Source organism: Aquila chrysaetos, chromosome 9 (assembly GCF_900496995.4).
Source record: "Aquila chrysaetos chrysaetos chromosome 9, bAquChr1.4, whole genome shotgun sequence".
Lineage (NCBI taxonomy): Eukaryota > Metazoa > Chordata > Aves > Accipitriformes > Accipitridae > Aquila > Aquila chrysaetos.
The window spans coordinates 25,476,026-25,491,945 of NC_044012.1; the positions used below are offsets into that span (position 1 = coordinate 25,476,026).

Below are 15,920 nucleotides of genomic sequence, written 5' to 3' on the forward strand. Positions count from 1 at the left end.
CACCACGAGTCGGGGTTTGGGGCTCACTCTGCGTTGGGGTGGCTGCTGCGGGGAACCTATGATGGATGGGGCCATTCCCAAATTGCCCTTGTGCTGGTCTGGCTTGCGGGGTGCCACCCTGTGCCCCACAAACACCTTCCTGCTGGGCTGTGGAGTTGCTTAGTGCAACCCCGATGGGTGGCAGAGATGTGGCTGGGACCAGGGTGGGGCTCAGGAGTATCTCCGGCAGTGATGCTCCGGTGGTCGCCACCTCCGTGGCATCAATGCCCATCCTCTCTGGGGTCTTGGGTGGCATGAGGGGACGTGTCCGCTGGCCCGCTGGCACAGCACATCCCCAGCTCACCACCCCTAACTGAGCTCCAATTCCCAGCGTTCAGCTCCTAAATACCTGTGCTGCTCGGAAATGGTAAAATCTCCACCATGGGCTGACCAATCCCTGAGCCGGCCGGGGCCCAGTGCCCAGGTGGCCGTTCCCACGCGGTGCTGCATGGTTGTGCCGTGCTGGGCCGGATGGGGAACCATCAATGTGGCCGGGAAGGAGGCGTTTCCCAGCCCCACGCTGGCCCTGAGCCAGGCTCCAGAATGAGACGCCTTGCACCACGCCACAGCTGGCGGCGCACAGGGAGCTCCCACTCACACCTCCCCGTGGTATAAAACCCCAGCGCGCCACAGCCCGTACAGACCCAGGAGAGCCCGTGGAGCAGGTAAGTGGCCCATCCACCACTGTGGGATGGGGCTCCGCACCCAGGGGTCCCACCACCCCTCTGCATGCCCTCTGCTCCAACGCTCGGCTCTGTCATGACTTGCTGCTTGGGGCAGGGACGCTCCTGCCGCTGGGACGTGTCCTGGCAGCTCACTGCATCCCAGGGCTCCTTCCTCACCCTGCACTCAGTCCCGGCGCCGAAGGAGGGGAAACTCCCCCCAAGCCGAGGGCTGAGCCTGGCTTTCTTCCCCCGCCAGCTACCCAAGACCCCGTCGGAGAGGACAGCCCCACCACTGCTGCCACCAAGGACCTACAGACCCCGTGAGGAGCAGCATGGGCCAGTGCAACTGCCGCAAGAAGCGCAAGGTCCACGTGTGATGCTGCGGCACCGGGAGGGCTGGGACCCCCAGTGGGGTGTGGCATACAGGGGTGACCCTGCATGGCCCCATCCCTCGGAGCACAGCCCTGGGCACGGGGTGACTCAGAGCAGCACGGCCAGGCCAGCCCCATCCTGGAGCCAGACTCCAGCAGAGGAGCCAGGGGGCTGTTTCAGGGTTTGGCGACGCTGCCCTGGTGCTGGGCAGGGGGACCTGGTGCTGCAGGCTTGGAGCCGCTTGAAAGCTCGGGGAACCAGGCAGCTTTCTTCAGCTCCCTTCCGGACTCACCTTCCGGAGCTGCACTTGCTCCTTGCAACCTCTCCAAGGACACCCAGCGACAGAAAGTCTCCTGTTTTCCTCGGCTTTCAAATGGGAGGTGCCCACCCCACTCCCCTTTGCACCTGTGGAGGATTTGGCCCCGGCTGGCTGAGCTGGGGCACTGGGCTGAGGCTCTGAAGATTGCTGGGTTCTTCCTAATGGGCATCGCCTGATGTGGTTTAATAGTGTTTTAAGGGAAAACCGCAGATGCTGAGTGAATCACCATCGTTTCCCTTCAAACGAAGCTTTGGCTAATTAGCACGAGTGGCTGGCAAGTCGGGCGCATGGGTCGGGCCGGTCTCTGCCCCCCACTCTGCCAGGGAAGGGGTCTGCAGCCCTGACAGGGAGGGAGAGGGGCTCCTGCCGCCACCAAGCCCTATCCTGGCGGGTGCCTGAGTCGTCCTGGGCACTGACTCATACCGCCATCCACCACTTGTGCAAAGGAGAGGAAGAACCAGTCTGGACGGCCGTGGCAGCCCCCGCGCGCCGTGGGTGTAGCGCCTGGAGACGCCGGGGTGGCTAAGCCTTGCTGGCCCCGGGCAGGGAGAAGTCTGGGCAAGCAGAGACAGGGGGTGACATGCCTGCAGGGAAGGGTGTCACATCGAGGTGAAGGGGTATGTCAGCTGTAGGGGGGTATTGCAGCTGGGCAGAGCCTGTATGGAGGGACGCAACATCTGTATGGTGGTTTCTCATGTCTGTATGGTGGGGTCTGACATCTATATGGAGTGGTCTTGCATCTGTATGGGGGTCTCACATCTGTACAGTGAGGTCTTACATCTGTAGAGGGGGTCTCACATCTGTACAGAGGGCTATCATGTTGATAAGGAGGTTTATCACATCATTGCGGAGGGGTTGAACATCTGCAGAGAGCACTGGCACATCTGCTCGGGGAGCATCCCATCTACTTGGGGGCTTGTCCTGTCCATCTAGAGGATGTCCCATCCATCCGGGGAGGTGTCCCACTGGTGCTCACCCTCTCTCCCCTGTGCAGGACTGCCAGGAGCTCACCGATGTGGAGCGGGCCATTGAGACCGTCATCAACCAGTTCCACTGCTACGCAGTGAAGGGGCAGAAGGAGTACCTGACGCCCAACGAGATGCAGGAGCTGGTGGTCCAGAAGCTGCCCCACCTGGGGAAGGTGAGGGCAGAGCCTGGCAATGGGCAGGGTTAGTTGGGGTGGGCACGGGCTGCCTGCGGGACCCCGCAGCCCCATGACCCCGATGCTTTCTTCCGCCCCCGCTGCAGTGTGTTGGACCACTGGATGAGAAGATCGAATGCATGGGAGACCCTGACGAGGCCAAGCTGGAGTTTGGAGAGTACTGGGACATGATGGGGGATGCGGCCAAGGGCTGCCGGAGGAAGTAGAGGGCAGCGGGGGACGGGAAGGCGCCCGAGGCCTCAGGCTCTGCACCGAGAAGCGCGAGAGGCTGCTGGTCCTGGTGGGATGCGCCTGGGAAAATGCAGCGTTGCTCCTTCTGGGGCTCGTCTCCTCCCCGTGTCCCCGACTGGGGTAGAGGGATCCCCTTCCCTGGCTCCATCCCTGCCCTCTCTCAGCTCTCCTTCCCGTCAGGAAACCTCCCTTCCCATCCCCAGCTCTGGCCTGTACTGTGGCAGGAGGGAGGTGGCAAGGGGGTTCCTGGCCTGGGCTCTGGAGCTGCCTTTCTCCGTCCTTTGCTTCAGAGCCTTTATCCCCGGGGTTGTCCCACCTCTGGCCCCAAAACCCCTCTGGTTGCAGGTCCCCCAGCCCCGGAGCATCACAGTGAGAGGGACTCGGCTCATTTCCCCCCAAAAGCCCTTGGATGTGCGGGCTCGTCCTCCCGGCCCTGTGCTCTGCCACCTGATGGGAGCCACTTTGCCACAGTCCTGCCTCATACTTCGAGCACCTTTGGGGGCATCCCAGGCTCTGGGCCAGCACCGACATTGCTGTGCATGGCCTGAGTGTGTTCCCTGTTCTTCCCTGGTGCAGGGACTGTGGTGCCCTGCGCCTGCCGAGGTTTTGGGGTGCTATGCTGGGGTGTGCTGCCTGCATGGTGCTCCCCTACCTGCCCCTCTCCAGGGATACTGGCCCCCAGCTGGCAGCTGGGCTCGGGGCTGGGACGGTGGCGGGTTGTTATCAGCTTGCATCACTTGCAACCATTTTTGTATAAATTAATAAAGGAAAACACTGGAAAAAAACCCAGCCAGGATGGGGTGCCCTCATTTGTCCTTCATGGGATGGGGAAAGGGAAGGTGCAGGGAGGGACAGGGCTGCAACAATCGCGGCTCTGAACATCACTCACTGCTGGGTTGCACAGTCCCAGTGCAGAGCACGGGTGTGCAAGGGATGCTGTGGGCACGCAGGGGATACTGTGGGTGCGCAAGGAATGCTGCATGTGTGCAAGGGATGGTGCGGGGGTGCAAGGGATGCTGTAGGCACGCAAGGGATACTGTGGGTGCGCAAGGGATGGTGTAGGTGTGCAAGGGATGGTGTAGGTGTGCAAGGGATAGCGCAAGTGTGCACGGTGCTCTGGGTGTGCACGGCACTGAGGGTGTACACGGTGCTGAAGGTGTGTGTGGAGCTGTGCACATGCCCAGTTCCCGGGGTGGCTTGTGGCCTGTGGTCTCCATTGCGGGGACCCCACAAGCAGACCCAGGGCTGTGTCTCCAGACCAGGCACCCCAAAGGCTTTGGGCATGCAGCTCAGAGGAGACCCCAAAATCCTGGGCTCCGAAAGACCCAAGAACTATGAGGTCAGCAGCAAGATCCCACCTGTGCTGGAGAGTGTGGGATTTCTGTCTAATTACAGCAAATTAGAGAACAGTAAATGCCACGAAGTGGTGGCTTACTGGGATGGAGCAATTAGCTCAGGCACCGAGCGCATGGAGGGCAAAGACATGGGCTTGAGAGGGTGCAGGGCACCTGCTGAGCCTGGTTATCCCACCTTTCCTCTGCCATCCAGGCCATTCCTGCTGAACTTCATGTCCCAGAGGAACCCGTAGGGAGCCCTGGAGGTGTGATGGGGATGGGGACCCCAAAAAGGGAGAGGGTGCAGGCACCTCAGCAGCACCTGCATCACCCTGTGAGGCTCTGTACTGCAGGCAAAAAAAATAGATGAACGAAACCAAACCCCAGAGAAATGTGATAAAACCCGAGGGTGGGACAGGGTGGCAGGTCCGCTCAGGCCAGCGGCCAGCACAGCAACACCGACACTGTGGCTTGGCCACCTCTCACCTTGGGGTGGATTTCACAATGAGAATGACTATTTATTGTTCCTGCTTTGGAAATAAATACATGGAAATTAGGCAGAAAGGTGTGGTGTGCATTTAATTAGAGACAGGAAATGTGTCAAATGGTTGGGGTAATGGTGGGGGGAAAGGGGAGCCAGGGCTCCTGGATCTTTTTCCCAACACCAGGCTGGGAATGTGCTGTAGGAGTTGGGACTCCTGGGTCCTATTTCTGGTTTGGTGACCAGCTCCCTGGCATGATGGTGTGCTGTCGGGAGGACGGCAATTCCTGCGGCGTGAGCCATCCTTGATAAGTATCTGTTGTATCTGGAAAGTCTTTGGAGGTGGTAGGAACAGCTCAGCTCATGCCAGGGCGGTCAGTGCCCCTCAGTGAGTCAGCGCTGACCACGCGGGCATGACACCAGGCTGGTGGAAACGCTGAGAGATGCATTTGTCCATACCAGGGTGGCTGCTGTGTGCAGGAGTGGTGGCGCCAGGGTACCCATCACAGTGGTCACCAAAGACCCCCAAAGCCGGGGCTCAGTGTCCCCCCTCTGCAAAGGGTCCCATGTGGCTGAGCTTATCCTTGAGAAGATAAACTGCTCCCGACCCTTGAGACCCAGAGCTGGTGGGGACCAGGGGAGAGACCAACCTCATCGGGGCAATCAAACTGGCTGGGAACTGTTTTGTGATGGGTTTGGATGGTACGTGGCTGCTCTGAGCACATGCACACGCACACACCCTGGATGCCTTGTAAAAATAAGGGCCTGGATGTGGTTGTGACATCTGCCAGGGACAGGAGAGTAATGAAGGCTCATGATTCAGAGGTGAGCTGTTTGCCTGCAGGGTCAGGGAGGGTTTCCCACCCTCCTGGGATGTTGCATCAACGACACCGGAGCATCTCGGCCAAGAACGGGTGTGCTTCCTCCCAACCGAGATTAGGAAGAAACCAGTGGAGAGCTGGGATGACACACATCGTTTTTTCCGGGATGGGAGTCCCAAAGGTCCTCTGAGCAGGTGGCTCCTGCCTGTAATACATCACCTCCTACTTTGCATCCTTAAATATGCAGCTCCCAATAATGCCCGTATCTAATCTTGGCATCAAATCGCCGCACCATTGCCCTGGTAGACATACAGGGTTACAATTTGCGGGGTCAATTAATTACGGATGTGACTTTACAAGAACAGCTACCAGCTGAGAAGAGTCTTATCTGTCCCAGCGCATCTAGAGATGGCTGAGAGCTGGATAAAACCCTGCTTGGAGTTGGTGCTTCTGCTTCCAAGGCCCCAGAGACCTGCACCAGCCCCTTTCACCCTTGAGAACAAGTGGTTTTGGTTCAAATAAACGATGCCCCCTCACCTTGCTGGGCAGCTCCTGTGCCACACTGGACCTGACTGGCTGGCCTCACCAGCAGTTGGTGCATGGGGCGGTTTGGAGCAGGGTGGGTGGCGGGGATGCACTATGGGACAGAGGAGCTGGGCTTTTGGCCAGTGCATGGCTGGATGGCGGTGGGTTTGCAAACCCTGGGATCAGGCTGGAGTTGCACTATGCCTGGTAAACCACCACTGCTGGGAGCCTACCACCCCTTCCAGATGGCGGGGTCTTTTAGGGTGGTCCCCAAACACCTGCCATCACGTCACAGCCAAAGCCATGCGCAGAGCAGCCCCCAGGAGGGAGCCAGACCCCGCCACAGGTCTGTGCTCGCACCGACCCGTCTGGGTGTTGCAATCGCGGGGAGCCATTTCCCAGGTAAGCCCCAGCCGGGGAACGCCCTGGGAACGTCAAGGAGGGGTGGGAGCCTCTTTAAAAGCCTGGCTGGGCCCGGCGGTATGGGTGCAAGGTGAGGAGAGAGTGCGCGTAATCAGCTCCCACTGCCCGTGCTCCCAAATCAGTGAGAAACAGATACAGCAGGACCCTCGGACACAGCCAGGTGAGGCTCCCAGACAGGGATGGGAAAGCCAGCATTGGGACCCTTGGGGTGAATATTCAACCGGGAGCAGCCCTAGGACGTGCCGCTGCAGGTTGGGTGGTGGAAATCCCCGGAGCCCTTCGGCAGCATCGTGCGCGTGAGGCTGGGGTGGAGGGGACCTGCTGGATGCAGGGGGAGCACTGGGGTGAGCTGGGCTGGTGGGCGCGTGGTCCAGCACGAGGCTTGGCAGCATCCATTGACCTCCACTGCCTATGGAGAGCCCAGCACATGGGGTTGCCAGTAGGGTCTGGCCCCTGGAAAAAGGGCATTTCCCCCCTGTTTTGCCCACGGCAATGCCAGGGCTGTGGGCAGGGAGCGCCAGGGCTGTGGGCAGAGAGCACCAGTGCTGTGCCCAGCTGCGGGTCCTGGCTCTGTGCACTGGTGCTGGTGAGTGCGCGAGGAAGGAGAGGGAGAGGTGAAGGAAGAGGGGGGACCACAGCGGCAGGAGCAGAGCAGCTAGTGAGCCCTGACCTGCCCACCCCACCTACCCAGCGCCCAGTCCTGCTGCAGCTGTGCTGGTATCCCTGGGTCCCACTGCGGTGACAATGCCCCAGGTTGGCCCCAGGGGCACATGGTGGGGCTGGGGTGCAGGCGATGGTGGAGCCATGAGGGCTGTGCAGTTGCGGATGGGCTGGTGCTGTGAGTCAGCAGCGAAGTGGTAGCCATGATGCCCCGAGGATGGGCTGGGCGCTGGTGGTGGAGGACCGGTGATACCGGCGTGGGGTCTGCATGTGGGAACCCCAGAGGGTGTGGGTGTGTGGCGGGTGCTTTTGCCCAGGTGCTGGTCCTTACCTTTTGTTGGCAATTAATGGCCCAGGACAAGGAAGGGCTGGGGCTGGAGGTCTCCAGTGAGCGGCTCTCACGGGGCTGTGCCAGGCACTGCAGCTTGCAGGGGGAACCCCTGCCAATGCTGGGACTGTTCAAAAGCCACCCTGGTGTCCAGCTTCCTGCAAGCCAGATATGGTCCCTGGCCCCAGGATGGGGTGGCCCTGGGCCACGACACCGTGGCAGAGAGAAGGCTCCCATGGGGACAAGGGTGGCTTGGGAGGGCACCCAGCCATGCCAAGGCATGCAGGGATGAGCGCAATAGTGCGGGGAGCCCGGGGCTGAGCCTCGTGTCTCTTGTCACCGCCCTGATGTGCCAACGTCCTCAACCTGGGGCTGAATTGGGGAGGATCAGTGCAAAGAGAGAGGGGACGTGAGCCAAGTTTGGGGCACCGGGCAGGTCCTGCCTGCTCCCAGGGAGCAGCTGGGCTGCAGACACCATCCTGGATGATGCCCACAGAGTGGGGAACAGTGCTGGACTACCCCTCTGGGCTCCATGCATGCCGCCCTGTTGGCTTCCTCCAAGACCCACATGGCCACCGCTGCTGTGACGGTTGGCGTTGCACCCTGGGCTGGTGTAAATCAGCATAGCTCCAGCACAATCACGGGGAGCAACACGCTCCAGCTCGCCCTGCTCCCTGCCACCGACGAGGCAGGAAAGGGCCAAGGCCGAACAAGGTGATGCTGTTTCCGTCCCTGCCTGCCTGCATCCTGCCTGTGACGTGGACACCAGACCCCGTGACGGGGACCATCCTGTTGGGTTCATCCATAGGAAGGAACTTACTGGCTTGGGGAAGCTTCGGGACCGTGGAGAGAGGAGGGGGACCCCAAACATCAGCAGGCAGGCAGGATTGGACCTTGGGGTATGGGGGACGGCCTTAGCTGGGCTAGCGGGGGGCTCAGGCAGGTCCAGACCTGCTCTGCCAGGGTGTTCCTGGTGCCGTGAAGCAAGAGGAGGGCTGGCCGGTAATTCCTGCCCTTGTCCTGCCGCCACCGCCGCCCTGCCACGCGGCTCCCAGCCCCATTCCTCCCTAATGAGCCCTGGGAACTGGCGGCCGCGGCTCCGGTGCTGCGGAGCCCCGCGGCCCCAGCGCCATAATTGCCACCCTGTCCCATGCGTGGGGGCGGCTGCCCCGGCGGGGCAGGTGGGGCGGCTGGCGTGGGGTGAGTACTGTGCCAGAGCTGGGGCAGGTGGCTTGGAGGATTTTTGGGGTAACCCTGTATGATCAGTAATGTGGGGAGGCAAGCACCCTGCATATCAGCACTGCCAGCTTTTTGCCTTTCTGTGGAGGCTGTCTTTTGCCTGCCTGGGGGCTTGCAGTTAACTCCAGGGCTGGCGGCAGCAGAGACCCCCATGCACACCCTAAGTGATGGCACCGTGAGCTTTGGTGGCACACTGCCTGCCCTTCCACCCCTTGTCCGCCAGCATGGGCTTGTGGATGGTCCCAGGGCCCCCGTCCCTGACCCCCGTCCCCACAGGTGACCGCAGGCAGTGATGGCAGAATGCACGGAGCTGGAATGGGCCGTCCAGGTGCTGGTGAACAATTTTGACAAGTACTCAAGCCGCCGCTGCTGCTGCAAGAAGCCACGGCGCATCAGCAAGAAGGATTTCCGCAAGATGCTGAGCTGTGAGCTCAACCACATGCTGACGGTGAGGCCGGGGTGCATGGGGCCAGGGGACCGGCTCCTCCTCACGCTTGCATGGGGTCCCCCCACCCTGCACCTTGCTTTCCCTGCTGCCCCGGTGTAAGCGGCTCCGCTGTCTCCCCCAGGACACTGGGAACCGTCGAGCGGCCGACAAACTCATCTGCGACCTGGACGAGAACAAAGACGGGCGCATCAGCTTTGAGGAGTACTGGACCTTGATAGGCGGCATCGCAAGCCCCATCGCCCAAATCATCCGCCAGCAGGAGCAGAGCGTCAAGCACACCAAGTAGCCGGCTGCATCTGGACCCTCCCCAGGCTCAGCCTGACGGGCTCACCCCCTGCTTCTCCATGGCTCCCCGCTTCTTGCCTCTCCCGCTGCCGAGCCGTGCCCCGAGCCCCAGCTTGCCCTGGGGCACCCCAGTCTCCCACAGCTTTGCCGACTGAGCCATGCCAGAGTGTGATCAGGGCAGGAAGATCCTGTGGGTGGGAGCTGAGGGGTGCAAGGCCACCACAGCCTTGGGGCGGTCCTCCTTACCCCACGCCATGCCATCCCTGCCATCGCGCTCTTCTGCAAGCCTTGTCCTTGCTGGGCTGCTGGGCAAGAAGCAAAGGGAGAGGCTTCCCCTCATCTAGGACATGAATTCTGTCTGTTCTCAGACCTCTGGGGTGCAGCCCTGCTGGCAGAAACCCCATTATGACCGGGACCCCCTCTCCCATTGGAGGTCCCCCCTCAAAGTCAGGGGTCTTCTTGGGAAAAGCGTGCCTTTCCCCCTGCCCAAGCTGGTGAAGGGTCTGCCCTGCCTGTGCTGCCTGGTGCTCTGGTCCTTTGGGCTCGGGGAGTGGCGCGGTCCCATCTGGGCAACACCACAGTGGTTATTTATTGCAGCAATAAAGTTTGGAGGAGCAGTGGGTGAAGCTGAGGCTCTGCTTTCCCAGGGGCTGCCCTGCAGCATGCATGCATGGACGGGATGTGGGGGGCCAAGAGAGGGGGTCTGCCCTATTTCCCATCACGCACACAGTCACAGCATACCCTGGGCTGGCGATAACACCCATCCCAGCCTTCTGGCGTGGCAGGGATGGGCTCCCCGGGGCTGACCAAGCCACCACGAGGTGTCAGCAGACACCGTGGCCTCCCAGCACCCCAACCGGCCCCACAGCACCCCAAGCTGTTGCCTGGGACACGGTGCAGATGATGCTGCCACATGTCCTGAGGGACCCTCTCCATGTCCCCATGTGGGGTCCCTAGCACCTGGGACTACAGCCCCCCATCCGTACACCACAAGGTCACGGCCACCCCAACCCCAGGGTGTCTCAGGTGATCCCAATTCCCGTGCTGCATCTCAGCTCATTGCACACCCCCCCACCCGGGATGGGGAAAAGCTCCATGCCCTTGTGTGTGCCGGGGACACCCTGGGCTGGCCGTGCTCAGTGGGGAGTGTGCTGCAGCCTGGCTCATGGCACCCTGTGACGCCCACGGTGCTGGCGGGCAGCCCAAACCGGCGGCCGCGGCACCTGCTGGGGATTTTCCACTGGGAGGTGACTTGGCCCAGGGCCTGCGAGCATGGCGGTGACCCCCTGCGACCCCCACTCCCATGGCAGGGGGGATGACAGCACCTTGGAGCCAGGACCCCCATCCCTTTCCAGCCAGCACCCCTCACCAATGCAGGAGTATCGCTGGCTCCTGCCTGTCCCCCTGCCCACGCAGCTCACCTTCCCCTGCCCTGCAGCATCAGGGGTCCCAGGCAAACCGGGGGTGCTCCTGTGGGAGACGGAGCAGCTGGGTAGGGCTGCGGCTGAGTCATGGTGGAGGAATCCCTCTCAGGCAAGGGCAGGGCTCGTGACTCACTCCGCTGTTTATGGGGTGACTGGGGATTGGCTGGGTGCTGCGCCTGGCTGCTCACATGGGATCCCAGTGATCTGGTGGGATCCAGAGTAGACTCTAGGGGTCTCTCCAGAAAGGACCCTCAGGGTGAGGGGCAACCAGCCCCCAACATCTCATTTCTAGATGCAGATCAGCTGCAGTGCATGGAAACAATTCAGGATGTCCCCCCTCCTTATGCTAACTTCCTCACAGGACCCAGGCATCCAGGCTGGGGCTCTGAGCAGTTGCAGCCCCCATGCCCGTGCTGGTTGAGGTAGGGTACATTATTTCCCCATCCCGGAGCTGCTTGGAGCAAACGTGGGAGCATGGGGAACCCAGGAGACGCGGAAGGGGCTGCTGCAGTGCACCAGTGTGCAGGGGACCAGTGTGTCAGAGAGAGCATTGCACAGGCATCCATGTGGGCAGGGGGTGGTTTGTGTGTCCGTGCGCTCGGCAGCTGCACCCCTGGGTGCTCCTCCTGGAAAACCCTGGGGCACTTTGCACAGCACCATATGGCAGGCGGGGAGGGGGATGGTGTGGGGGTATGCAACAGGGATGGTGCTGCCAGGTTCTGCAGCTGGCCCCAATTTAGGGAACTCAAACCCATGCCCCTGTCCTCGTGTCTCCAGCGGGATCAGCTCCGGGCACCCTGTGCCAGCTGCTAACCCAGCCCTGCTCGTGCACCTCGAGGTCCCATGTGCTGCAATGTTTGCAAGATTTCAGAAAATGCCCCAAATATGTTTTTCCCCATGGTCCTCTCTAGCTGCCAAATCTCTGGGAGAAGACACGGTTCCTTTGCAATCACCAGAGACTGAAATGTTGGCTGTCTTCGAGTTGCTCGAGGCCAGGCCACCTTGGGTTTCACCAGATGAGGATTTACCCTGGCTCCCTCCTCCAAACCAAACAGGATTTTGTGGATGGGTGGTAATGCAAAAATAACTGGGGGTTTGCAGGAAAAAGCCAGGTGCCCTCCCTGGTAGTGGCACTCCCCCAGGAGCAGCCTCCTGCCAGGATGGCGGCCACCCTGGAACAAGCCCTGGCCTCCAGCATTGGACCTTCGATGAGTGCTCAGGGAAGGAGGGTGACAAGTACTAGCTGAGCAAGGCTGAGCTGAAGGAGCTGCCCAGCTTCATGGGGGTGAGGGTGGGGACACTTGGGACCAAGCCCCACCAGCATCCTCACATCTCTCCCCACCACTGGGGAAGATGTGGGGGTGAGGGAAGGGCTCTCTCCTCCCTCAAACAGGTTCCCCCCACCTGCTGAAACCACCTGCTGCGGTTGATGCCTACCTGTGCCGTGGCTGGCGAACACCATCCTTGACCCTGCTGATTCTCTGTGCCAGGAACAACTGGATAAGTGCAGCTTCCGGGTGCTGCTGAAGGACCAGGACAACATGATGGACTTCAAGGAATATGTGGTCCTCCTGGGCTGCCTCACCATGCTCTGCAATGACTTCTGCACTAAGGCTCATGGCCCTGCCAGCTGGCATTGAGCCCCAGCCCATGGCACAAATAAAACTGCTGTCACCTCCCCAGCCCCACTGCAGAGCCTGTTCATTTGCATTGGGATCACCAGGATGGGAGTGCTTGGGACCATCTGTCTTGGGGAGACCAGGGCCACCCAGAAAGCTGGTGATGTGGGGTACAGTACAGTGATGGCTTAGTGGGGGGTCATGGGCTGGTGACCAGCTTTCTCTGGGGAGCCCCAAGGGATGCCCCAGCCCTTCCCAGTCCCTGCACCCATCACTTGGCTTGTGCCTTGGTCCCCAGACTCCCCAGTAGGGCCAGCAGCTCCTCCCAGCACCCACCCACCTCCCACTAATGGGATCACACAGCTCGTTAAGCAAAAATGAGGTGCGGGCGAAACTGCCAGTGTGGAGCTGCTGGGAAAGCCTGGAGGCGAGGGGGCTGCATGGGGCATGCTGGGCAGTGCCACCCTGGCCGGGCTATAAATGCCCGTTGCGCTCCAGATGCAGCACCCTGGCTCCTTGCTGTTGCCTGGTCTGCACCAACCCTGGTAAGTCTTTGCTCCCCTTCCTTGTGCATCACTTGTTGTGCAGCTTTGCTCTCCAGCTGCAATTCACTCAGCAGTTGCTGCACCCTGAAATGCCTCCCTGAGAGGCACCGGGGTTGCAGCTACCCACCTAAAGCATCGCAGACCGATTTGGGCAGGGTGGGGGGGACAGACCCCCCTGCCACTGCCCTGATCCCATCCTTGGTGCTCTGCCCTCCAGGTGCATAGGAGGCTGGCGATGGCGTGTCCCCTGGAGCAGGCACTGGCTGTGATGGTCACCACTTTCCACAAGTACTCAGGGAAGGAAGGGGACAAATATAAACTCAGTAAGGCGGAGCTCAAGGAGCTGCTGAACAAGGAGCTGCCCATCTTTGGGAGCGTAAGTGGCCATGGGGGCACATACCTTTGCATCCCCTCAGAGGTGCCCAGGTACGGGCAGGAGGTGTTGTAGGAGCAGGAGTAAACCAGCCTTGGGTCTTTCCGCATAGCATGGTGCAAACCATGCAGGGGTGAGCCGAGGTGGTCTCTGAATTTCCCCAAAGTGTGCATGATGGATGCAGCCCACATGCAACACACTGAGATCTTGTGCTCCAGGGCAAGCCCTGGGGAGAAGGAGGGATGAGGCCAGGAGGACCCAAGCTGGAGCATGCTCAGACTGAAAGGAAACTTGGCTTTCTTATACCCACAGAAATATTTTGATTGGCAAAGAAAAATCATGCTCTGATTTAAATTTTTTAATCCTTTTTTAACCCCCCAACTTCCCCTTCTGGCTTGTGGTTTAAATTGGGAGGAGGGAGGAGAAATTTTTTAGCTAGGCCTTTTCATGACTGAGAGGTATATTTGCTGTAGTTGTGCCAGCACACCCCAGAGCACAGGTAAGCCAGCTGCATTTCTAAAGGCCACCTCCTTCCAAAGGCAAAGAGAAAACCCTCCTTCAAGGCAGGGGGAGGGAAGCCCAGGCTTTTTACATCCTTCCTTGCAAGCAGCGGGGCTGGATGAGAAAGCACCTCACTCATCTGTGCACCCCGAAACCGCTTACCCTCACCGTGCTCTCCCCCCTCACAGAAACAAATGGACGAGGTGGAATTCAAGAGGCTTGTGAATGACCTGGACCACAACAAGGATAGCGAGGTGGACTTTAAGGAGTATGCCTGCTTCCTGGCCTGCATCACCATGGGCTTCAACGAGTTCTTCAAGGATGGCCCCACCAAGCAGCCCCGCAAGAAGTGACCCCCACTGCCCACAGTATCACCATGGGGCTCTCAATAAAAGCTTTTCCAAAGCCTCGGTGTGCATCAGCATGGTTTTCTGCGCCGTAGGTTAACGGGCAGCCGGGTGACTCACGTTTTCCTCTGGCTTCGTGGGATTTTCCATGGTGTGACTCAGCCCCAGGAGGCATTTTTTGGAAAAGCCTGAGCAAAACAGCTCAGTGCCGCCTCTGAGCTATGTACTCGGACATTGCCCTGAACCGTCCTTGCTGGCTTGAGGAGAGGTTCAGTGCATGTTTAGCTCAAAACATACAAGCTTCCCTGAGCCCAGCTTGGCTCGTAGGTTGGCACAAGCTGCCCTGGGCAATGCAGTGGGTTTAGGGAGAGAAAGCTGGTCTGGAGGAACCGGACAGCAAGATGCTTCGTCCTTGCAAAGCACAAAAGCCAGAGTGTGTCCCCAGTTCCCACAGAGAAGAGCTGTTTCTGAGGAGCTGGAGGAGATCCTTAGAACCCTCAGACTAGCCCATGCTGGGGGACTGCATTGGAGGTCAGCCTGAGTGCCCCCCCCCCGCCAGGGTGTACCACGGAGCCATGGGGCTGCAGACAAGCAGCAGTTTCCTGAAGCACATCAGCCTGTGATACTGGCTGGGAAGCACAGGGCTTGCCCCCCTCCACCTGCCCATAGCCTCAGCAGCTCCTGGCAGGTCTGGGCTGGTTTGCAGAAGGTGCTGCAGCTGCTCTCCAGCTTTCCCCAGCAGCCCCAAAACCTCAGAGAAACCATCCCAGTTTCAAAAAAGCCCTTACAAAGCCTCTGCATCATTACCTGGCAGAGCCTGTCCCCAAGCCTTCCTTGAACCCCCAGGTCCTTCCAGCATCTCCCCAGCAGCCTCAAACTTTGCTCTGCCCCTTCCCAGTGTCTTTATAAAGAGCCCCAGGGAGCTTCTGCCTCCTGCCAGTAATTTACACCAGTTTGCACTTGCTAACAGGGAGACAAGGTTCAGGCTTGGGGGTTTCTTTTGCCAAAATGGTCCTTAAAGAAACCCCTGACCTGGGAAGAAGCCGTGTGGTGTTTGGTGAGGTTTCGCATCCCACAGGGCACCAGAGCAACCCGGAGCCGGCAGGAGGGCTTCATCCACTGTTTTTCTCACTCTGGTCCCTGCAGCAGCGGGTGCCTTTGTCCTGAGGGGGCTCAGCCAGGCTCGGGGACACTCGGGGTATTTGTCAGCCCTTGCATCATGGCGAACAGCCGGTTCACCCTATGGCAGGGGGTTGCAAACTGCCTGCTCCTGGCTTTCCCCTGCAACTCCCTGACATGCGCTCGGGACATGCAGACACCAAAATAGCTCTCCGTTACACAATGGGGCATTGTGACGCACTGCCCTCGCAGTTAGGAAACAGAAATTTCTTGCAGTCCAGTTAAAAAACAGAAAAAAAACCCCTCATCCAAACCCCAGCACAACAAAGCTGCGGACAAGCCCTGCTTGGGTTTGTGCAGTTCCAGACATCCCTGGGGATGCTGCCAAAACCATTGTGTGTGACGTCTTGCCCTGCATCGGCGTCACCTACCCTCACTGGCAGTGGTGGGACGAGGTGCCCACCACACCCCTTGCTTCAGCCCTTGTCCCTAGGGATTCTCCTCGACCAGGTGGTCCCTGTCCAGTCCCGGGGGCACATTCTGCCCTTTCTAACACAAACCAGCCCCCTTGGCAATGCAGGAGCTGGATGGGTTGGGGGGGCCAGGGCTGCTCCCAGGGTTTTCCTCTCCTCCTTTGCCAGCCAATGTCCAGGCAGGCGC

At 60.1% G+C, this 15,920-nt stretch overlaps 3 protein-coding genes across 5 annotated transcripts; all 3 read left to right on the forward strand.

Annotated features, from left to right (window-relative positions):
* Positions 1-20: 20 nt before the first annotated feature.
* On the forward strand, positions 21-3,577 carry LOC115345314 (protein S100-A14-like). Its single transcript, XM_030023808.2, has 4 exons — positions 21-704; positions 961-1,069; positions 2,390-2,536; positions 2,644-3,577. Exons 2-4 carry the CDS (start codon positions 1,037-1,039, stop codon positions 2,761-2,763), a joined length of 300 nt encoding a protein of 99 aa, XP_029879668.1. The 5' UTR covers positions 21-704; positions 961-1,036; the 3' UTR covers positions 2,764-3,577.
* Positions 3,578-6,376: 2,799 nt separating this feature from the next.
* S100A16 (S100 calcium binding protein A16) lies at positions 6,377-9,949 on the forward strand. Of its 3 annotated transcripts, none has more exons than XM_030023804.1 (3): positions 6,377-6,532; positions 8,876-9,047; positions 9,169-9,949. In XM_030023804.1, the coding sequence occupies exons 2-3, from the start codon at positions 8,892-8,894 to the stop codon at positions 9,331-9,333; spliced, it is 321 nt and encodes a 106-aa protein (XP_029879664.1). In that variant the 5' UTR covers positions 6,377-6,532; positions 8,876-8,891; the 3' UTR covers positions 9,334-9,949. The 3 variants fall into 3 exon arrangements, with proteins under 3 accessions (XP_029879664.1, XP_029879665.1, XP_029879666.1); XM_030023805.2 differs by lacking the exon at positions 6,377-6,532 and adding an exon at positions 6,603-8,259; XM_030023806.2 differs by lacking the exon at positions 6,377-6,532 and adding an exon at positions 6,603-8,237.
* A 2,787-nt stretch (positions 9,950-12,736) lies between these two features.
* LOC115345307 (protein S100-A4-like) lies at positions 12,737-14,216 on the forward strand. Its single transcript, XM_030023798.2, has 3 exons — positions 12,737-12,920; positions 13,138-13,296; positions 13,983-14,216. The coding sequence occupies exons 1-3, from the start codon at positions 12,753-12,755 to the stop codon at positions 14,145-14,147; spliced, it is 492 nt and encodes a 163-aa protein (XP_029879658.1). The 5' UTR covers positions 12,737-12,752; the 3' UTR covers positions 14,148-14,216.
* The last annotated feature ends 1,704 nt before the right edge of the window (positions 14,217-15,920 follow it).